General features: G+C 42.8%; 1 protein-coding gene across 3 annotated transcripts in view; it reads left to right on the top strand.

The window, feature by feature from the left end:
• The window catches only part of ATP11B (ATPase phospholipid transporting 11B (putative)), a 2,792,721-nt gene that overhangs the window by 59,061 nt on the left and 2,709,837 nt on the right, over nucleotides 1-23,823 (top strand). For all 3 annotated transcript variants that reach the window (XM_044070307.1, XM_044070308.1, XM_044070309.1), the window contains exon 2: nucleotides 8,715-8,831. In XM_044070307.1, coding sequence (XP_043926242.1) covers nucleotides 8,715-8,831 — 117 coding nt within the window. The remainder of the gene's footprint in view (nucleotides 1-8,714; nucleotides 8,832-23,823) is intronic.

The following is a 23,823-nucleotide window of genomic DNA, read 5'->3' as shown; positions in this document are numbered from 1 at the left end:
TTGTGGGATATAGGGGAGCCTTGAGCCGGTGGAACTAGCTCTCGAGCTTTTAGAGTGGCCGAGTCGGAGCCGAGGATCGGCTCCGAACCCATCCAGCAAGAAAGAAGGCGAGAAGAAGACAACTAACATGGAATGTTATGGTAGGTACACAACTTCTAATTTTAAAAACCATTACAAAAATATTAATAACTCGGTCTACAAGTGATAACAAAAGTATAGACAACTGCTAATAATAATCAAAAGAAGCTATCCAAACACACTATTAATAACATAGACAAATCCCTTTCCTTTAAAGAATTAAAGGAACAAATAAGAAATCTTAAAAGACAAAAAAGGCACCAGGGCTGGATGGTCTAATTCTGGAATTTTACAAACTCTTACCTGATAACATTTTGAAAATCTTACTCAGTGCATTCCACTCAGTGCATTCCAAGAAGTTAAAACTACAGCAAATATCCCTCCCTCGTGGAAATATTTTATCGTCTCTCCCATCTTAAAACCAAATAAAGAGCCCAACCTTTGCACATCATACAGGCCAATTTCTTTGCTTAACATTGATTTACAATATATTCATGTCCATCCTACCAGACAGCTTAAGTAATATTCTTTCAATATTAATTCATGAAGACTAAACTGGGTTTATCAAAAACAGAACGGTACAAGACAATGTAATTAGATTACTGTCCTTACTAGACTTAGCAAACAAGAAAATAAATGCGCTTTCTATTTTAAGCCTTGATGTAGATATGGCCAACTTAGAGAGTCGAAAGCTTTATCTGTTTTAAAGCTCTGCAAAAATACAATTTTTTCTCCCCAGACTTTATAGGATTAATTAATTAAACTATATGAGAAGTCCATAGCCTATGTAAAGATTGGATCTTATCTATCTAGTCCATTCGAAATATTAAGAGGTACTAAACAGGGATGCCCCCTCTCCTTATTGCTCTTTGCCCTGGCTATTGAGCCTTTTGCAAATTATGTTAGAAATAATGACAAGAGTTAAAGGATATAAAGTGTCAGACAAATTATCCCCCAAGATACAACTGTTTGCTGATGATCTACTATTAACTTCTAATGATATTGAAATTTCAGTACATCACCTTTTACATACTCTAGTCTTCTTTGCAAACATCTCTGGTCTAAATTCAATCGCAACAAAACTTGGGCACTTCTGGTGAATAAAAATGTTACTATGAAACTTGGATAAAAAAGATATAAACTGGCAGGACCTGCATAAATTTCTAGGTATCCGTATCAAATCTAATTATAAAAAATCACCCGCATCTAATTACCAACAACTTATAAACTCATTTACTAGTCTAATTAACAGTTGGAACAGGCTCTTCACAATTGAAGGCAGACTAACCTTTATCAAAATGATACTGTTACCTAAAATCTTATTCATTGGCCAAGCTCTAATAATTCTCCCACCTGTCAAAATTAAACAGAAAATTAATAACTTATTACTCCACTTCCTTTGGTATCCCAAGAATTTCTCTTCTCTGGCACACCATAAGCTGGGATGAAAGAGGTATAGGGTTTCCAAATATTGGGTTTTATTTAAACGTTGCATTTATTAACATGGTGTTGCTTTGAAATGATACTTCTTATACATCATATTGAATCTTTACATGAAACCTTGCTTCTTAACAGTAATAGGACATTGCTTGAACCATGTACTCAAATGCATACAAACATCTTTATATTGATTTTAAAAATATACATTCAAAGTGAAAGGTCAAAATTTGTTCTCACACCTTTTATAAACCAAATATTGCTGTTTAAAAAGCTTATGTTTTTTAATCGATCAATTCAGAATTTATTAATCATTATGTTTCCTATCGCTTACATGAATTTGCTATCTTTTGATACTCAGAAAAGAAAATGTTAGAATTTTTAAGAAGGGTGACCTGTTATATTGGAATCAGTTTCTCTCAGCTAATAAAATAAGGTTTGCAGACTGTTTGATCAGCAGATTTAGTTTGTAAAACTGCAATTGGCTGGACGTCCAAACTTGTAAGTATTTTATACATACTAAGCTCGTACCTGCATTAGAGGTATACAATTAGAGCAACTTAATTGTTGAGATAAAATCCAAAGATGTTTATCAATAGCTCACCCAAGAACACTTCATACATGTGTTATTTATAAAATTCTCAGAAATGATTTTAGCAAAACAGATGTTTCTTTTTGGAATTATTCAAGTGAAGTTAATAAACAAGTATTCTCAGAAAAAGATCAAAATACTTTGTTTTGCAGTTGGTGAAGGAATCCACATCTTCCCTGTTCTGGCGTGTATACACATGGAAATTTTTACATAGATGTTTTTTTCGCCACACATAGCAATATTGTACAAAAAAAATTAAATGCTGGCGATGTGGACACCCGATGCTGACTGGATGCATATGGTTGTTAATTGCAAAATAATTCCCCCATTTTGGTTGGACTATATCTTTGTAAAGCTCTCTGGAATGACAACTGTATAATTTCTGACTCCCTTAACCTTTTCAGTGTTCCTGTTCATAAAGTCCTTCCTAAAAAAACAAGCATTTTTACTATGGTCTATCCTCTCTATAGCAAGGAAAATTGTTACTAAAAATTGGAAATCCCAATCCACTCCTGTCTTTGAGTTTATTCATCTTGTGAAATACATTTGCAAGAATGAGATTGCTACTGTAAAAGCAAGGACTAACAACACAATTAATCATTTAATTGCTTGGACAAAATTGTCTAATCTGCTAGAGAAATATTAAGTGTTCTATGTATATTGCTTTTTTAGTTATGGACGTTGTATCGAGTTTGTTTTTTCTTCTTGCGTACTACTAAATTATTGTGTTGTAAAATGAATAAAAACATTTTTGGGGGAAAAAGGGCAGTTGCTTAACAGCAGTCTTTCTGAACTCATGCATGTTATTCATGTACTCCCTTATTTTTTCTCTTTATTACTCTGCAGTTGTGCCTCTTCTTGTTGTGTACGATTCCCCTTCTTTTATAATGCTTTAACATTTGTCAGCCCCTCTCTAAGTAATTATTGTTACTTCTTGAAAATATGTTTTCTTTTATTTTTACTCTTTCTAAACTCCCCTTTCATTTTATCTCACTTTGTAACTAACTTCTGAAGAACTTTGTCTTCCCTAATAATTCCTAAATTTCCACTACTCATTCCTTGAGTTTCTCTTTTTAACAGGTAGGTGGGAAGTGCTAGTATCACATCATTTCATTACCCTTCATTTTCATCTTGGCAATTGTTGGCCATGATTTGAACTAGTTATTGGATGTGTGTTGGAGTTCTCAAACGCACATGTTCCTGTGAAATATAATTTATGTCTAGTCTAGTTATTGTACCTTGAGAATTTAGATATTATTCCCCAGAGTTCCTACTACTAAATTCACATCTTCTATACAAATATTTTCATAACGTTCTTCAGAAATCTACCTTCCTTTATTATATTTTTCCCTTCTGGGCCTTCCAGTCATTTCCTCATTGTTTCACATCGCATTCCTTTCACACCTATAAGTATTCACTGCTGAAAGCTGACACCCCCCCCCCCCAATTTTTAAGCTCCATAATAGCAGTTTTAGGTGGAATAAAAATACATGCCAGCAGCACCTTACTACCACATATCTGCCATTATTATCCGTAATAACTCTGGCATTTTTGTTTCTGGGTTTGAAAGAGTGGCAGGCATTGAAACCCCACCTTGCAGGTGCGCTATTACTGTTCTGAAACCATGCTTCAGTAACTGCTCAGCTGTCTATATTTTAAGAGTTAGGAATGCCTGTAAGGAATGCAATTTCTCGTTTAGGCTTCTTGTATTGATTACTGCTGTCTTTATATAGTTTTGAGTTTGTTTGGTTATGTAGTTTTGAATTTGTTTGGCTATGTGGGTAATTTGAGGAAACTAAACTTGCGTAAACAGCACAGTGGATGAAGAAAGTCTTGTCAATGTACAGAAGTCGTGAGGAAAGAGATGGAGCCAGTCACTAGCTAAGCAGCTAGGAATATTTTTTGCTCCTCCTCTTTCAAGGGAACTAGATGAACCAATTACAGCTTTGCCTATGTTTAAGGTGTTACATGATATACTGGCTAGGCCTTGCAAAGCCCCATTCCCACCTTACTCGTGTGCTAACTGTAATCCTAACCCTGCCTCTGCCCCCTATATGTATTTGCGTGTATGTACGTAGAATGTAGGACGCACAGAAGCATAATAGGCACAACACTGAATTTATCTCTTTAGATAACTCTTACTCTAACCCATGAACATTTTTGTGTATTCAAACCAACTGCTATAGGTTCATAGGTTTATACTGGGCTATCTGCCCTAAGGCATTTATAAGCCTAGCCCAAATTTTTGTGGCTTACGCCACCCCTTGTATGAAAAAATACTGTGCCCATTAGTTTGTTGTGCCTCTGTCCAGCAGTGACACAGAGATTATTCCCGGGATAAACCTATGATCTCCCATCCACAGGTCAAGATTTCTCTTGGACAGAGCCAGCGAGGTGCTCTGCCTCACATGGATCGGGATTTTATTCCACAGCATAGGGAGTCTTTGAGTGATAAATCTATCCCTCCAGCACGTCCTATTTATATTCGTGCTAAGGTTTAAGTCGCTTGCTCTGGTGGTTTTGGTAGTTTTGGATTTTTTGAGGTGGAGCATGTCCATTAATTCCGGGTTGGACATGGCCTTGTATGTCAGGCACATGTCACCTCTGAGCAGACGGTATGCAACTGAATAGAGCTGGAGTTTCTTCAATCTGGCAGCATATGACAGATGAGTCCCTTTATCCTTTTGGTGAGGAACTTTTGGGGTCTCTCCAATTGCTGCAGATGTCGGGTGAGATACATCCCGAATGGGGCATTGTACTCGATCATTGGTCTGATAAGTGAAGAGTACAGGGGAACAATGACCTCACTAGATCTGGATGTGAATCCCTTCATGATCAGGTGGGCAATGTAGAAGGTCTTTCTAACCACTTTAGCAACATGAGTGTCAAAAGAAAGGCCACTGTCAACCTGGGTCCCCAGGTCCCTGATAACCTCTTCTGTGCTTAGTGGATTGCCACCTATATGGTAGCTTGGGGTTACCTTGTTTTTCCCGAAGGGTATGACTATACATTTTTTGGCGTTTAACTTCAGGCCATGGCTCTGGCACCATCTGTTTCCGTGAGTCCCTTCTGAAAGATATCCGTGTCCGATGCACTTTCCACTATGGCGCCCAGTTTGCAGTAGTCTGCAAACTTTGTCAGCCAAAGTCCTCCCATGTTGGCCTGTTCTTCTGAGAAGTAGATGCCGAACAATAGGGGGCCAAGGACCGAGCCCTGTGGGACACCACTTGTGACCGGCTTGGAGTCTGACATAGCGCCAGCAACTCTAACCCTGTGGGTTCTGTCCTTAAGCCAGTTTGCAACCCATCTTGTGACATATGGGTTTACATTTAAGCTGGTAAGTTTTTCTACAATACCCGAGTGGGGTATTGTGTCGAAGGCCTTTGCAAGGTCAAGGTAGGCTGTATGGACTGCCTTTCCCTCATCAATGGCCTTGGTGACTGTTTCGAAGAAGTCGACCAAGTTCAAAAGGCATGATCTGCCCTTGACGAACCCAAACTGGGTCGGGTCCAATGTCTGCAAGTCCCCTATATCTTTGTTTATGAGCTCCATTATGATCCTCTCCATAGCTTTGCAGACTAGACTTGTTAAGCTTATGGGGCGGTAATTACCAGGGTCCATAGAGGCACCGCCTTTGTGGAGTGGGACCACAGTTACCGTACACCACTCCTTGGGCATGTTTCCTGTGGTAAGGCTGAGATTAAACAGCTGCCTTATGTGCGGGTTTAATTCCTCATTTAGCTTGTGTAGCACACAGCCGGGGACACCATCCGGTCCCATTGATGCTGTGTTTTTAGCTTTAGAGAGAGCAGCTTTCACCTGCGCATTTGAGATGTCTGGGAGGCTACACTCTGCTGGGATAGTTATCTCTCCTTTAGGGGTGGAGAGGGGGGTGAAGTTTGCACTGAACCTGTCTGCCAGTATGTTGGCAATGTCTGTGGGTTCAGTGATTTTTGTATCATTTTGGACTAATTCTGAGCATATCTGGGAGTTTCCACCCAGGTTCCTAACATAGCTGAAAAAGGCCTCATGATTGTCCTTTGAATCCATGGCAATTTTTCTCTCAAAATTGGCCTTAGTTGATTTTATGAGTGCTCGTATTTTTTTACTTATAATGATCAGGGGTGACTTCCCTTTTATGGATTTTGTTCTATCATGTAATAGCTTTCTCCTCTTATTGTAAAGTTTGTTAATGGCTGGGGTCCACCAGACTGGACGCTTTGCCCTTTGTGGAAAGAGTCTTGGTTTTATTTGGGATTGCCTGATCCATGCAGTCCTGGAGGTGTTCATAGAAGGCATTTGTAAGGGCTTCTGCAGCTTGGGTTGTGGTTTCCACTGGCTCAGGGGCCTTGAAGGATACCACACCAGTCTTGAGTAGTGTGAAGTTTGCTTTAGAGAAGTTCTTCACTGTGGTCCTTTTTGTTTGGGGCGGGGGGGATTTGGATTTCCAGTGACATTAGTTTATGAGCAGATCTCACCAATGAGGGATATACTTCGTGTGGAGCATTTTGTCCCCATGTTTGTGATAATGAGATCTAGTATATTTTCTCCTCTCGTGGGAACAGTGACTAGCTGTTCGATGGCATTTGAATTTATGAACTCCAGGAACCGTTGGGCTAGAAAGTTAGGGCTTGAGTAATGTTCCCAGTCTATATTCGGGTAGTTGAAGTCACCCAATATGATGGTGTTTGGAGATACATTTATACCCTCCAGTGTCTTCAGGAAGGCTGTGTGGGGTTCCTGAGTTTGAGAGGGTGGCCTGTAGCATGCTACAATTTGTAGAGCAGTTTTGCCTATGGTTAGTTGCACCTGGATGGTTTCCGAAGCTTCGTGCGTTGCCACCAACCTGGAGGTGTGGGTATCCTTTATGAATATGGATACACCCCCTCCTTTTGTGGTGTGGTCCGGGTTTTGGGCCGGAACGCATGATATGAGGTAAAACGTAATAGTGCCGGGGTGCTCTCAGGAGCCTTGAACCAGGTTTCAGTTACAGCACAGACATCAATGTTCTCCATACTGAGAAGGGCCTCGTGCGTGCATTTTGAGATTTAGACTTCTGGCATTGAGCAGCATTACCCTCAGTTTCTTCCCATTTTTGTTTTCTAGGGTGGTAGGTTTAGAATTTGAGCCTTGCCTAAAAAGGCACTATGGGGGTGGCAAGAGCCTTAGCCAATATCCGGAATCCCAGGGGTGACAGGTGCAAGCCGTCCCTTGCGAAGCAGCGTGGCTTGTCAAGTATGTCATCCCAGGCAGACAGACACTGGATCCCCTTTGAATGACACCAGACATTAAGCCAATTGTTAAAGCTGATCATCTTGTCTCTATATTGTGGCATCATTCTTGGTGAAGGAAGGATACTGCTCAGGGTCAGGGTCATACCTGCCTGGGCTACATAATCAGAGAGCTCCTCTATGTCTCTTTTCATGTAGTCCAGGGAGGTACGTCTCAGGTCGTTCACACCAGCATGGACAATGACTGTGTCATATTTGTACTTTCCGTGGAGTGACCAGAGTGCTTGTGTTATGTGGCGGATTCTAGCGCCCGATAGGCAGCTTACTGTGACCCTCTCCTTGTTCAGCCTGGTGAGTGGGATATAACAGCCTTGCACATTGTCAGAACCACAACTTTTTGATTCAAAAGTTAATTTTTCTGCAGACTTCTTATCTGTACCATGTAAAACGAAATTCAGCCATATGCGATTTGTACAAATGATAATTCATTCTTTTGTGCAGTCTGTCTTTTTTACACCCACGAAAACGGTGTGTATTATTATACCTTTTGAGTTACAAGTGTGTGTGTGTGTGTGTGTGTGTGTGTGTGTGTGTGTGTGTGTGTGTGTGTGTGTGTGTGTGTGTGTGTGTACGTATGTATGTATTGCCTAATGAAACAGCAAATGTTCACATGAACGAACAAAAAGAAAGATCTGTTTTAAAAGGATCAGAAAAAAAACAAAACAATGAATAAAAATACTATTTTATGCAGGGGGCAAGTCCCCCTGCTAATTATATGTACCAACTCCTACATCACGCAGCATGGGGGGAAAGAGCAAATTCACAGTCCCTGATTATAATGTAGTCTTGCTGACACACCAACTAGCTTTAAAACATTTCAGTCTCTTGTCTCTTATGATGGCAAAACAAGGCAAAAAGAATCTTGGTTATTATGAACGTTTGCTCCAGTCAACTACAACCATATCTATGGTTATGCTTAAAATCGAAACCGTATAGTATTGGCAATAAAATTGACAACAAAAAAATATCTAAACATAAAAATATGCAGGCTTTATAGTGTAGTGTTTGGAGACTTATTCCCTCACTAGTCTGAGCTGAAATAGACTGCTTAAGAGGAGCGGACTTAATAAAAGAGAAACAGCCTTGGATTTTGGTTATAGTTCAACTTCTGTTTTATACATGCATTGTTGGTTTAGAGGAGCTCAAGACACTTTGCAGAACTGGCTGTTTTAAGTTTGTGTCTTGTAAGAAAAATGAAGATAAGTGACTTGGATATGACTCTGTTTACTGCATGAAGTAATAGTCCTGTATTGTTGTTGCCTTTTTGAAATGTGCTATATATATATATATATATATATATATTTTTTTTATTTCAGGGGTTTGACCCACCACATCAGAGTGACACCAGAACAGTATATGTCGCCAATCAATTTCCCCAGCACGGGCATTACGTGCCTCAGAAATTTGCAGACAACAGAATAATATCTTCTAAAGTAAGTCCCCTTTTTCTGACCACGTTTTTATGGTCAGTGTTAAATAGGTAACAAGAACATTATGAACCAACTTTTTTTATGCTATCTGGTCTTAACGGAGGGTATAGCCAGGCATACTGTTTGTACTGAACTGACTACCTTTTTTCTGTGCACCACTCAGAAACATTATGGCTTGCCTTGGCTAGAGTAAACCTACATCAATGTTATATGCACAGGATGCATCTTTGCATGATATGCTTAAACTAACTATACCATATCTAATATGCAATATGTGTGTTTTTTTAGAGATGAGCATTAACATAAGGCATATGTATAGTAAGAGTGTAAGAGGCAACATTTAGAGAAATGTATGCATTCTTAAACTGCAAGGTGGGATGTGATAGGTCAACAATATGAGGCTCTGGGTATTTGATGAAAATTCATTTTGGCCACCCTCATGGAGTTAAGATTGCCCAGAAATCAGTGCAGAAAGATTTATGCTATTTTGTAAATTTGTATGCAGAACTAGTCATGTTCATCTTGAAGATTATTGCTGGAGGAATTATTTGAATGGGAAATGACTGAAGGCAGATGTTAATCCTCTTGGCCAATCTTTCTCAGAAGTCTGATATTCTTAGCAACATGTGGTGCAGCCTTTTTTCTTGATTTTTAGAGAGAATGGCACTGCATATTCTACTTTTTTGCCCTGTAAAGTGAATGAGTGCTCCACTTTGCTTCACTTATTTATTTTTGTGTTCATAGGCCTCATTCTTTGACAGTGTTTAATGCAAAGATCTGAAGTTGTTTTCATTTGATCTTCAACCTGTGGGACCCGGATCCGGCACAGATCTGACTCAACCGTATACTCCAGCATCAGATTCAAGCCCCAAGCTCCTCTCCTACACATAATGCCCCCGTCTCCCTCCTCCACCCAGATCTCATTTGCATTCGTGAGAAACAGCATCGTGGTACAGCTCCAAGCTCCCTTTAGTATAAGTTTAGTCTTGTTTGGTGAACTTTTTCCTATCTTCCTTCGTGTCTTTACTATCAATTTTCCCTGCCACATCCTCCCTATCCACGTGCACTTCCCATTGGTTCTTCAAAAAAAAAAAAAAAAAAAACACACACACACAAAAACTCACTCTCTTCCACCCCCCCCCCCCATTTTGTGAGTGTTCCTCTAGCCATGGCTGAACCTCCTAAGCCAGGCTCTAGGAAATGTACAGAGTGTGGCCATAAGCTTCCCCCTTCTGATGGCCACTCTCTGTGCGTTGTTTGCGTTATTTGTCTGGGTGTAGAACACCTAGAGATGACCTGTTCGATTTGCTCGGGTTTCAATTCCCGCTCCTTGATTGGCAGGAGGAATAAGTTGATTCTGAAGGGCCTCCTGCCTTCAGAGGCTTTTACTTCCTCTTCTCTCCCGGCTTCTGGGACACAAACCTCCCTCCAAGAAGTCCAGGGGTGGGGAAAAGACTCTGGCTAAGGAACAGGACAGGCCTAGGAAGCTGTCCCCTGACCACTCTTCTGTGGCCAAGTCTCGGCCGGATCAGACCCAGGGATCCCCTTGTCTCCGCTCTCCCCACTTTTTCTCCTGAGCTGGAAATTTCCTAAGCTCAGTCCCCTCTCTCTGCCCCTCCAGACCCAGTTCGGTGGCTTCTTCCATCTGGTCTTCTTGTAGCCTTTCTGAAGCCGAGGTGGACAGGATGATGAGGTTTATTCGGACCCAGATTCAGATGGGAGTCTTGCCTGCTCCTTCCCTCTACGGGGCTGGGAACATGCAGTCCATTTTTCTTCCTATTGCTCCTTCTCTGATCCGACCTCCAGTTTTGGAATCATTGGGTCTGTGGTTTCCCGGTGTTGAGGGGTCTGTGCCAGTAGTTCCAGGTACCTGAATGCTGACCATTGCCCTAGGTGGTAAGGCTCCAACTTTTTCAGAGCCGACCAACACTCAAAGCAGTAGCCTTGGTATCAGATCTGAGGGGATGGCGTCGAATTTGAGGTTTTCAGAGTCAGCCCTTCCAGTCGGAGTCTCCGTGCCTGGAGGTTTGGGTCTGGCTCCCCCCTGGATGGCGGATCCAGTTTTGCTCACTTTTGCAGGGATTCATTCGTCCTCTGCTTTTAATGTGGTGGAGAGGGTTCTCTCACCCCCTTGGAGACCCTTGACACTCTCATCCTCTGAGCCTGTCTTGGCTTCCTCTCTTTCTAGGCTGGAGTCTGCCATCCTACCCTCTGAGGGACAGCCTGTCGCCACTACGCCCCAGGATGCCCCCCCCCCGAGCTCCCTGAGGTTTCAGGGTCCTCCCCAGCAATCTACCCCGAGGAGCTCCCTCAGAAACGCATGTGCAAGAGGAGCCACTTGGGACTCCCCACCAGTGTCCCTCAAGAAGACACTGACTTGGAGGAAAGGGAGGGTTCCCCCCGATCACCCCCGGAAGTTGTCTCCTTTGGAGACATCAAGGAAGTCTTGCGGCAACAAGGAGGGTGGTCTACCCAAAAGCCCAACCCAGATGAGTCGATGTTCCTGGAGGTGTTTGTCACAGGACTCACAACCTCCTGAGTGTTCTCTCCCGCGGATCCCCTTGTGAATTTAATTTCTTCCAGGGCATGATGGAAGGAACCGGATACAGCCTATTCCCAAGTGTCCGGACAGAATACTCTGTGCTGCATTGGATAGGCAACATTGGTTGAAGGGATCCTGGGTCGATGCGATGTTGGTGGTGGAAGCCACCAAAAAAGAGCTCACTCAGGAGAGCCCTATGGTCCATCCTCTGAACAGAGAGTTGTGGACTATGTACTGTTTCGGGAAGTCTGCTTATACGTCAGCTATGTTTGCATTGGGTGCACTGAACTACATGGGACATGTTCTCAGACTGCAGCAGGACTTGGTGAAAGAGGTCGCTGAGTCTGCCTCTCCCGTATGTCCACCCTTATTTCAATGCCTAATATTTCCATGAGGCTCCTATCACACACAACGGAGGGTGCCTCTAGGGCTGCTGGAACAAGCACAGCCATCAGGCATCATGTCTGGCTCTGGCTTTGTTCACACAGAACCGAAGTCACAAACTAGTAAAAAACAGAAAAAATGGCAAACGGAGTAGCGAGGTACTAAAAGAATTAGTTTAATAAAATAATCCACAAAAATTTCAAAAGCGCTTTTCGTCCAGTGCTGTGACTGGACTTCTTCACATACTGGTACATAGTTAGTAGTAGTATTAAATACTCGTTCCAGTTAGTCACATGACTGTTGCATCAGTGCATTGCAATTAATTAGTAAACTAAATAGGTAATTACTCCCAAAGAACATTTGTATGCCATTCGGAGAGGTAAAACAGAGAACGCACTGGCGAGACGCAATCAACATTACCATAAATTTAAGTTTAGGGTTATTGATCAAATGAGTGAAAACATCCAAGGGAGACCTGCTTCATTATTTTTAGAATATCTTGAATTATTATGGCAACTACTCTTGTACTGCGGTGGTGGTGCTGCGGTAGTGTTGTCGCCTCACAGTAAGACATCCTGTTTAATTCTCAGCTAGAGCGTCTTCTGTGTGGAGACGTGCGTGACTGGGCATACCTTCATTGAAGGTTGTGCGTCAGGGCCGGCAACTCGGCATGTAAAAATCTACTGCCAATCATTAGCGGACCAGAGTTCCACTGTGGCAACTCCTAACCGGGAAAAGCCGAAAGACACAACAACATTATGGCAACTACGCTTGAATGCAAATCAATTTCCAGGAATTAATGAGACTTTCAGTATCTTACCTTTTCTGAAATTGAAAAGTTTACTACATTAAAAAACAACATATTTTACACATGTTTTTTTTTTTAATTTTTTATCTTTTAAATTTATATTTATAAGAATTTTAGGATTTAAGTAAAAGAGAAAGCACAAGTTATATATTTATAGCTTTAACATTCAATATATAACCGTTTATTATAGTAAGTGTAAGTAGCATTACATATGTATTTAAAAAAAAGCCTTATTTATGTATTGTTTAACACTAAGCTTGGTTTTGAGTTCAGTTAGTTCTAGGATATATCAGGTTCTTTGGGAGTAATTACCTATTTAGTTTACTAATTAATTGCAATGCACTGATGCAACAGTCATGTGACTAAGTGGAACAAGTATATAATACTACTACTATGTACCAGTATCTGAAGTCCAGTCACAGCACTGGACGAAAAGCGCTTTTGAAATTTTTGTGGATTATTTTCTTTATTTTGTTTTATTAAACAAATTTTTTAGTACTTCGCTACTCCATTTGCCATTTTTTTCTGTTTTTTGGCTCTGGCTTTGTGCTTTTTTGGAGCCCTTCAAGGCGTTGTTTATGAATGCCTCCTATGACGGATCCACCCTTTTTAGCAAGACTGTTCAAGACACTTTAGTCCAGAGTGAGAAATACAGAAAGACCTTGTCTGCCGTCGGGATTTGCTTCTCAACCTCACAACAATCTTTCTCTAGGAATCCGTGTAGGAGGGAAGAAGTGGTTCTGAAAATCTCAGGGCTCTTCCCACGGCACTCAGGACTCGCCTTCCCCCAAAGGCAGAGGGGGGATATGACGGACACTGTCCTTGGGACAGAGGGGGCCCAAGGAAACCAGGGTCTCTGGATTCTTTCCCAGCCAGACCATTGCAGCAACCCTGAAGTGTTGCCCGACTGCTCTTCTTTGGAGGCTGTGTTTCTGTGCACTCAACAGCCTGGGAGTCTATCACCGACAATCATTGGGTTTTGCAGAGAATATCCAGAGGATACTCAATCCCCTTTTCTTCAACCCCCAGTCCCTCCCAAACACCTCCCAGGCGTCTCATCCATGCAACAGGAGCAGGCAGTCATAGAAATTTCCAGGCTGCTCGAAAAGTGAGTCATCCAGCCCATCCCCCTTCAGACCAGTCCAGATCAGGCATCCATTCCAGTTTCTTTTTAGTGCCAAAGAAATGGGGGACTTGAGACCCATCCTGGATCTTTCAACCCTAAACCTGTCGGTTGCCAAGATGAAATTCCGAAGGGTCACCCTTCAGTCCATTCTGTCTTTCCTGCAGATGAATGACTGAATGTGCTCTGTGGATCTCCAGGATAAGCGTACCATCACATCAAGATGAACAGGTGCTCTCGGAGGTTCCTCTGCTTCCGGCTGGGAATTGGTCCATTTCCGTTCAGAGAGCTCCCCTTTACTCTCACCCCCTCCCTCAGGGTGTTCACCAAAGTGATGGTGGTAGTAGCGGTTCATCTGCAGCTGCACGAGTTTCAGGTCTTCCCCTACTTGGATGATTGGCTCCTTTCTGCTCCCTCCAGGCATCGACTGTGTCAAGCCAGGGATATTTTTCTCAAGACCACTCACTGTGTCTGGGCATAACCATAAACCTAAAGTCCCAGTTGGCACCAGTACAGGCTCCCGACTTCATTGGGGCTCTGGTAGACACTAGCCAAGGCAAGATGTTTCTATCTCCAGACGGACTGTTCTCTCTCCAGCATCGTGTCTCTTACATCTTTCAAGCCAAACGTCCCCCAGCAGATTCAGTTCTTTGTGGCCACCAGGGACCTCAACACTCTATCACTCTCTCGTTCCAATGGCACACCTTCGTATGAGGATTCTCCAATTGACTCTGGAAGTTCAGTTGTCCTTGCTAGACCTTCCCTTATCACATCTGGTTCGATATTTTGGGTTTTCAAGGATTCCCTTCTTTGGTGGCAAAAATCCCCGGACCTTCTTCTGTGTTGTGTGTTCATTCTTCCCTCCCCTGCGATCACAGTGACCACGGACGCTTCCCTGCTTGGTTGGGGGGGGGGGTATGAGTAGGACAGTCCAAGGCACGTGGTCTTCCCTGGAGACTCCTCTGCATATCAGTGTCCTGCAGATGAGTGCAGTGCTTTTGACGTTGCAAGCTCTACATGCCTATCTTTCTCATGGGACTATTGCCGTCCAGATGGACAATATGTCAGTAGTCTGGTACATCAACAAATAGTAGTGGACCAGATCTTACCCCCTTTGTTGCAAAGCCATGAGATTGTGGGAGTGAGCGATTTCCTCTGGCTGTTTTCTGGTGGCAGCGGATATTCCGGGGAGATCCAAAATACTAGCGGACAGACTCAGCAGATCTATTCTGATGCCTTACGAGTGGTCTCTGAATTCATCAGTAGTGGAACAGATCTTTCTAAAGTGGGGCCAGCTTTGCTGCGATCTCTTCACCTCTCCTAACATGAAGTGCAGTGAATATTTTGCTCTGAACCCCCATCTGGAGGAGACCCCCAGAGAAGCTCTAGTTCATGCTTGGCCCTCTGGTCTGCTATATGCCTGCTCTCTGTTGCCTCTGATATCCAAGTTCATTCAGAAAGCTCGATGTCTGGGGATCTCAGTGATTCTCAGTTTCCCTTTCTGGCCTCGCTAAGTTTGGTTACCCTCTCTGTGGTCTCATGCAGTGTGTCCTCCTTGGACACACTAGATCCAGTTCCATATCTGATTACACATCCCTCAGGAATCTCTCACCCAGACTTAGCCTGAAGCTCATGGCTTGGCTGCTCCAGTTCCCTTGATAGTTAGGACTTTTGGGCTATCTTCTCCTGTTAAGATTTTGGTGGCAGTTCACAAATCTTCTACCAGGAAGGTTTACTGGAGTAATTCGAGTAAGTGGAAATGTTTCTCCATCTGGGCTTCTCAGCATGATTTGGATCCTTTTACTGTGCCAGTTCCAGCCGTATTGGAGGTTTTGGCGGATATTTTTAATCAGGGTGCTAGTTTTTCTATGGTAAAGGTACAATTGGCAGCTATCTCTAATTTTCACATGAGAGAATTTGGCTTCTTTGGCTTTGTCCAAGCTGTGTAAGGCCTTTTTGAAAGGTATCTTTCTCCTTAGGCCTCCAGTTAAGGTCCAAATGCCCCCTTGGGATCTCACCTTGGTGCTGCAAGCTGTGGTTTCTCCTCTCTTTGAACCAGCAGCTATAGTTGAGTTGCAGTTCCTGTCTTGGATGACTGCCTTTTTGGTTGGAATTACCTCCGCTAAGAGAGTTTTGGAGAGCCGAGCCTTGCCTTATTTCATAAAGACAGGGTATCCCTGTGGACAAACCCCATCATTCCTGCTGAAAGTGGTATCTGAGTCCAATATTAACCAGGTCATCAATCTCCCAGTTTCTTTCCAAATTTCTAAAATAAAGGAGAGTACAAGTTGCACTTGCTTAATGTTCACAAGCAACTGTGCTTCTATTTGCATAGAACAAAATCATTTCGTAAGTCTGATTAACCTTTTGTTTCCTTTTCTAAACCCTTCTTGAGAAAGCCCGTCTCTAAGGTTACTATTGCGCGATGGATTTCTGAGTGCATTTCATTGGCCTGTCGAGCTAAAGGGTTATCTCCACCAGGGCATGTCTGGGTGCATTCCACTAGGTCTGTTATTTCTGCTGCCTTTTGATCCAGGGTTTCCTTAGATGATATATGCTCTGCAGCTACCTGGACGTCATTGCACACATTTATTTCCCATTATAAATTGGACCTTCTTTTCAGGGGCAGGGCATCTTTTGACTCAGCCGTGGACCGGGACATCCTTCCATGAGGGCCTCCCAAGGTTCATTGGTAGCTGGGGACTCTGTCCTACAGATTGAAGACCAAATGAAAACAACAACTTCAGATAGTTATGTACTTGCCATAAAGTTCCATCTGAGTTGTTGCTTTTCATTTGTCTTCAACTGCCCCTCCCTCATTCCCCCTGCTTTGTGTGGGCTGTATAGTATACTGGAAGGAAGAGGCATAGCCCCTCTATTCTGGCTAGTTTCTCTCTTGATGATTTTTGCGGTAATACCAGGTTTATAGGCATATAATATAGGTTGAGGTGCTGCTGTTCTGCAACAAACTCTTAGGGGAGGAGCTTGGATCTGATGCTGGAGTATGTGGCAGAGTTGGATCCGTGCCGGATCTGGGCCCCCAGGTTGAAGACAAATGAAAGCAACAACTCTGATGGAACGTTATAGTGAGTACATAACTTTTTTTTTGTCACTCCCCTTTAATAGGGAGTTTTAAAAGGTGTTTTATCTTTTCAAATACTCCAAGAGGAGAAGATTGCCTTCTGCCTTCAGTCGTTAGTTCTTCCATCTCTAGATTGACAAAAAATCCTTCCATCTCTAGTGTGACAAAAATCCTGACATAGGTAATTTAAGAATGTTGTGCCAAATTTAACAAAAAGAGTAGTTAGCTGAGTGAAAAAAGCTTTTTAGAGCAGAAGCAAGCAGCATTTTCTTGTCTTATTTTTTTATCATAAATAAATTGCAGAAATCAAAATATTTCCAAAGAAATCAAGTCCCCTAGCTCTGTTATGTAAAATAAGACTGATGCTCCTCCAGCTGCTAGGGTGCTTTGAGTCATGTAATTGTCATGTAATTTGAAATGTTACGTTATGCTGGAACTTGTTCAAGATGGGGAAAAAAGACGTTTTCACCCCAGAAATCATTTCCCAGGTATGCACTGTAGGGCTTTACTGTTGACATAATCTGATTTATTCTCCAAAGTCTCCTTTAGATACTGCTGTTCCTTCACTGAGTGACATCCCAGCTGTCATAGTTAGGAGGCTGAAGGACAAGATGTAAGAGGGGGCAGTCTTTGTGTCACAGATGATCATTTTACAGTGAGCAGATGTCCAGTACCCAGACAAGAATTGCTTTATTTATTCAGTGGCAAAGGTGTCTAACTGCACATTTGATCCTGATCCCTCAACAATATGTGGCTTTAATCATGGCATTGTAAACTTGGATGCTTTTGCCCAACACTACAGAGTACAAGAACTGCTGAAGCATTATTTTATTTGTAATTTTTTTGTTTGCCAGCACACTCCTTACTTATTTTTCTACCTCAGGGGTTACCAGTCCCTTGGAAAAGTATCAAAGATCCCGCTTTGGAGGGATTGACTAGAGCACCGCCAACACATACTTGGAAAACAAATGTTTACAGATTGTGGCTTGCATAACTGCATGATTGAAGAAGCATTGTGTGAACACATACCCACCCAAACACTAATCCCTCAGGTGTCTGTTTCTTATTTGGCCACCAAAGACTACAGAAGTTTTAAGTTTTGCCTTTGAATATATTCTTATTACAGAAGACTTCGTAAACTTCAGCAGCTTCCAAAAAATTGACATCAGGGACTCCTGTTGAAACGACAAAAGTAAACCTGTTCTCCCCTTTGCTCAGGTTTTAAGGAAGGTAAAGCATCTGTAACCTGCAAAGACCAAATTACATCTCCTTGTGGTCTAGATGAGAATTGTGATAATGAGAGATGTTCTTTGTAGTCAGGGTTGTAGTTCTGATTCTTGGGTCTTCCTACCATGCAGAAGCCTGCAACCGGCATGACGTCCATCGGCTAGGGATGATTTAAACAAAATGGCAGTCGAAGGATTGACATCTGGACATCTGTTATAAGAAGGGTGTTCATTGGTGCCATCTTCAGTTCATTCGAGCTGTGCAGTCTGATGTGCTACTCTATTTTATCTAATGCTTGCAGTCTGTCCATCAGCTCATTTATTGCAAAGTTTTCTTCAACCTGCTTTCAGATGAGTATCCTGTTGGGGAAATTTTCTTCGAATTAGTGCTTGAAGAGCTGGGAGCAAATTCTGCATAAAGACTTCCATTTGTTTTGCTTTTATCTGGAGCGCCGGCACAAAATTTCTAGTTGCCAGGATTGTGATAGTTTTTTTTTTCAAAATCCCTTAAGCATAGAGTCGAAGTCCTTGCAGTCCACATGGAGTCCTCCGGCCCATCCCTATCTGCTTCTTTGCATGCCTCACCATTGGCTGGTTTCTTGTTCAGGAAATGCAAAGATAAAAAAATGAAGGAGAAGGATTCTAGATGACAGGGAACCCTCTGGGTCTGCAGTCATGTCAGCAGAGGACTCTGGTGTGGCACCTTTGCAGACCCCTGTTCTGATGACCAGTAGGCCCGAGCCATCTGGCGTGACTCCTGAGGAGGCTGCCATGGCAGGGGCCAGCCGATTTATGGCTTTGTCACCACTGACTTTGGTTGAGGCCGAAGCCACTCCGCAGACTTTGGCTTCCAGTGTTCGAGTGTTGGTTACCAAGGGCAATTGTTCTTGCACAACTGAAGAAGTAAAACTAACTATAGGGAACCAGACAGAGGTTGCAGTCATTCAACTGCATACTCAGGCCTTGCTTTCCAAACCTTGAACACCTAAACCAAGGAGACCTGTTAGCTTGCCACAGCCTATAATCTAATCTTCAACTGCTTCAACCCAGGTTGAGACACGGGAGCTGCTTAAGATAGTCCATGAGTTCACTACTTTTATGACATCCAGGGAGTCCAGCAGGCCAGAGATGTGTGCCTCTGAAGCTTCTCCTGGTAAAAGGTGGGATGTTACACTTTAGGAGGACTCTACGTTCATCAGAGTCTTAAGATGAGCACCTTCCCCTGTCCATCCTTCCCAGACTCTGACTCAGACGATACCCTCTCCTCTTTTTCTCCCCTTGATGATTTATCCTTTGGAGATATTTGCTTTCCTAATTAAATGCCTCCTTTATTTTGTGCAAAGAATTTTCTCAGGCCCAAACCCACTACAGAGAACGTCTAACCCTGCCATCTCACAGACCACTGACTGTTTCCCTAATTCGTGTAGGTATCCTTCCATATCACTGTTGTAGTATTCTTCACCTGAAGGATTTCCTGCTAGGGATAGCCCAACGTCTGTCTATACCAAAGTCTTTAGATTTTATAGGTGCCTAGGTGCCATATGTCATTTTGTATATGTGTGTGTGTATGTGTATATATATATATATATATATATATATATATATATATATATATAGATATGCTTCTGGCCTATGGCATATAGGTGATGTATAGACACAGATACTTGGAACATCTTTGCCACCAGTCCAAATGCCATTATCAAGCGTTGGTCTGAATGCCCATCTGCTGTACAAGTTGCCATGCCATCTTCAAAGAAGTGCCCTTGTGGGGTTTCTTCACTGTTTTTTGTCATTATTGTTGTTACTTGTGTTCATGTCATCCAAGAAGGAAAGATGTCAGTGTGGGAGGCAGATTTCCCATAAAGACCATCATGACCAGTGTCTTTTTTTTGTATAGATGCTTCCTGCAACCATATGCAGTGCTCATTCTGTCAGACATTTATCCCCAAGACCTTCCATGGTCCCTTATTTCCCTTTCCATATACCTTGAGAACCAAAGTCTTCTTGTTGGTTCAAGGTACTGTGGTGGAATCCTCCTGTCTGAGGGACAGCTGCCTTCTAAGAAGAAGACCACCGTACATCTCTTTAAAAGCTAGTGGAAGCCCTGAAGAATATCCACTGCTTGCCTCTGATTCGTCTGCCACTACCCTGTCAGAGGCCGGCATGAACCAGAGTTCTTGCACCTTGTCTGAAACCTTTCAAATGTCTGCTTCAGACATTGAGGGGAAACCACTGTTGATTATTTCTTTACATCTGACAGGGATTCCTCAAATCTTAGTCCGGGAAAGGATTCCTACTACGATCATTGAATCCTCCCAGGGGACTGGGTTGTTAGGGTGGATGTCCCACTTAAGAAAAAGCTGAAAACCAAGCATATTTACCCCTGTCGCTAATGATACCCAGTGTGAATGGTGGAATTTTACTTGAGGCTTGTTTAATGCCTTGATGGCTTTGAAGCCTCCTCAAGGGTCTCAGTCCGTGCTCCTCCCTAGTCTTCCATGCCTGTTAAGAGGACAAAGGAACCAGAATCCTCAGGTGAACACCTGGATTCTGATGAGGAATCCCTTGAATACTCCTCTAAGATTCCTTCTCCTCTAGACTATGGTTCAGAGGAAGAGGATTCTTTGAGCCTGGATTCTCCCTCAGAAGAATTATCCTTTTGGGATACTATAGCTCGTATGTTGGGGACTTTAAGTGGGATTGCTGCCAGGTCTATGACATCCAAACAAGATACTGTGAGCTTTTACAAATGGAGGTGTCTCCTAAGCAGTCTGCAGTTCCTCCTGTGTTGGCAGCACTTTTAGACACCTTCTTCTCTGCTGCTGCTGTAGCTCTTGACTGTCGGCCCCTGGCCCCTGAGAAATCTGACAAGTTCTACATGGTGTCTACAGACTGCAAATTCTTGTTTAAATGCCCTTCTGCTGACCCTTTTGTGGTTTCACTCTCATCTGATAAGACTTCTAAACTCCTTCCTTCTGATAAGGATAGTAGAGCTATGTATGGGTAAAAAAAGGCTCCCTCCTTGTCATTTTAGGCTATTAATTACCAAACCCACATGACCAAGTATGTCTTGGCACTCATTTCTCAAGTAGCTAAGGTTGTGTCTGAGTTGCCTGGCTCAGAAAGGAAAGCTTCAGCTCTTTCACTGCTTGGGTGCACTTTGCAGGTTGCTCGTCACTCCATAAAATGCAGTTACAATGCTATTAATGCCTCTTCCAGGGTTGCTGCTTTTTGGTTCTGTGATTAGATTTTATTCTTGGCTTTGTCTTCAGGCCTTGCCTGATGATATTAAAATCAAAACTTTGGATGCTTCTCTGGGTAATAAAAATCTTTTTGGGGTAGCTGCTGCTGACCACCTTAAGTCCCACGAGGATAAGGGTAAGGCTGTGCAGGAACGCAAGCATACTTTTGTCTCCCTATACCCAAATTTCTAAGGAATTGCCCTTCTACTCTGCCTTTGTTAAAAGGCAGACTTGTCAACCTCCCAAAGCTAAGAAGGTGCCCAGGCATACTGCTCCTGCTGACTCCAGTATGAGCCCTACTTTTCAGAAGCCTTCCTTTCAGGACAAGCCTGTTTTTATTTTACATTTTGCCTCCTCATCACCTCAGCAAGGTCCCCTTGTCTCTACACTTTTCTTTGTCGCTCTCAAATTGGCAACAGGTCAACTCCGACTTTTGAGTGCTGTCTGTCATCCATCAGGGGTATTTCATGATATGGGATTCTACCCCCCCCCCTTTTTCAGGCATTCCATAGCCTTCTCCAGGCAAACTTTCTTTTTTTTTTTTCAGTGGTTTTGCAGTCCTTTTTGATCAGTGCACCATTCAACCTGTTCCACCCACCCAAGTGGGAAGAGGTTTTTACTCCAGGATGTTTTTTGTTCCTCAGAAGGAGGGGACTGGGAGACCAATTCTGGACCCTCTCTCCTCAGCACTTTTCTCAAGGTCCCTTCTTTCAGAATATTGTCTCTTCCAGCTTTGTTATTCTTCTCCACCAGGCCTTCTTGGTCTCTGTAGACCTCAAGGATGCTTATCTTCACATCCCTATTCAGCCTCTGTTCAGAAATGTTTGTTTTGTGTTTCTTCCGCTCATTTTCAGTTCTCTGCTTTTCCCTTTGACCTTTCTACTGCCCCAAGAGTATTCATCAAACCCCTTGCTCCTGTCATTGCTTTTGCAGGCTTCGAAGGATACCGATTTCCTTTATCTAGATGACCTGCCTCTTCAGGCTCTTCTCACAGCAGACTTATTTACGATCTTTACTTCACCACTTGTCTTTTACAAAGTCTGTGTATTATCAGTCTCAGTAAGTCTGTGCTTATGCTCTCCCAGGATCATATTTTCCTTGGTTGTAGGATTCAGACCATTTCCGAGTTGGCTTCTCTTCCTGCTCCCATGGTTTTATCTCTCTCTCAACCTTCTTTCAGTCTCCTCTTCTGTCCTTTCTCATGGGCAGGGAATTTCTTAGGATTCTGGGGTTTATCGTCTCCACCATTCTCACAATTCCACTTCCTAGGCTCCATATGAGGAAGCTTCAGTAGTACCTCGTATCTGTGTGGCTTCAACATTGCCACCCCATGGAGTTCCCCCTTCCTTTGTTTCCTTGTCTCAAACTTGAACTCCAGTGGTGGAATCAGCAACTTTCTGTCAATCTGGGACTAACCTTTCAGGCTCCAGTTCCTTCTCAAGAACTGTTCATGGATGCCTCAGACCTGGGGTGGGATGCTTCTTGTGGCCCTGTGAAAGTTCATGGTCTCTTGCCTCTTCATCAGAGGTTAAACCATGTTGACATCAAAAGGATGAGGACTCTGCTTCTGGTGCTACTCTTTCCCATTTTCTCCCTGGCTCACTGAATATCTTATTGGACACTACCATTGTGATGTGATATATCAACAAGCAGTGGGGTACGAGGTCTTATCTCCTTTGCAAGCTTGCTCTTCAAGCTTGGGATCTGGCTTTTAATTATCAGGTGACTTTACAGGCAGTTTATGTTCGCTCAGAGCGCAGTCTAGTGGCAGTCTCTCTTTGCAGATCCAGAACGCAGCCTTACCAATTGGTGATTCACTGAGATGTGTTTCTGGACATAGTCCAGCAATGGGTTGTTTTGCAGGTAGAGCTTTTTGCCTCTTCTCTAAACAGACAACTTCTAGTCTGTTCCAGAGTACCAAGTCCTCTGCTTTGGAAAATGGATGCCCTGCCTTTTCCTTGAAAGGAAATGTTTCTGTATGCTTTTTCCCCCTCTTCTGCTGCCAAGAGTTTTGAATAAGAAGCAGGACTCTCCCAGAATCTTGTTTGTGACTCCCTTTTAACCCAGACAGCACTGGTTCTCCCTTCTCTTTCATCTGGCTTGGCGCAATCACCACAAGTTATCTTAGAGTAGATTTTTCACACAGGATGAGGTTTCTCTTATCCATCCTCACCTGTCCACTCTTCAAATGACACTGTGGGTGATAGGATTTTGATCCCTTTTAGGTGCATCTTTTCTGAGGACATGCTTCTGGTGCGGCAGGAAACTCACTACTGAAAATCATACATGTCTAAATGGAAAAAGTTTTTTTCAGTTTTTTTGCCTCTCTTGCCATCAGGATCCCTTCACAGTATAGGTTCCTCTGATTCTGCCATATTTGTGTGATTTGCTCCATGCTGGCTTGGCATATTCTTCAGTGAAAGCTCACCTGTCAACCATCTCTGGTTGTTTGCACTTGCACCCTCCTTTGCCCTCTTGGTTTTGAGGTCAAGCAATTTTGAATGGTGCACTTCATATCAGCCCCATGAGAAAGCCTATTTCTCCTTCTGGGGACCGCAGGTTTGTTTTCGAAAAATCAAATCGGGTTC

The sequence above is a fragment of the Protopterus annectens genome, chromosome 4.part1 (genome assembly GCF_019279795.1).
Source record: "Protopterus annectens isolate FY-2018-M chromosome 4.part1, PAN1.0, whole genome shotgun sequence".
NCBI lineage: Eukaryota > Metazoa > Chordata > Ceratodontiformes > Protopteridae > Protopterus > Protopterus annectens.
The sequence above is the reverse complement of the archived record's forward strand: the minus strand, read 5'-3'. Positions and strand labels throughout refer to the sequence as shown.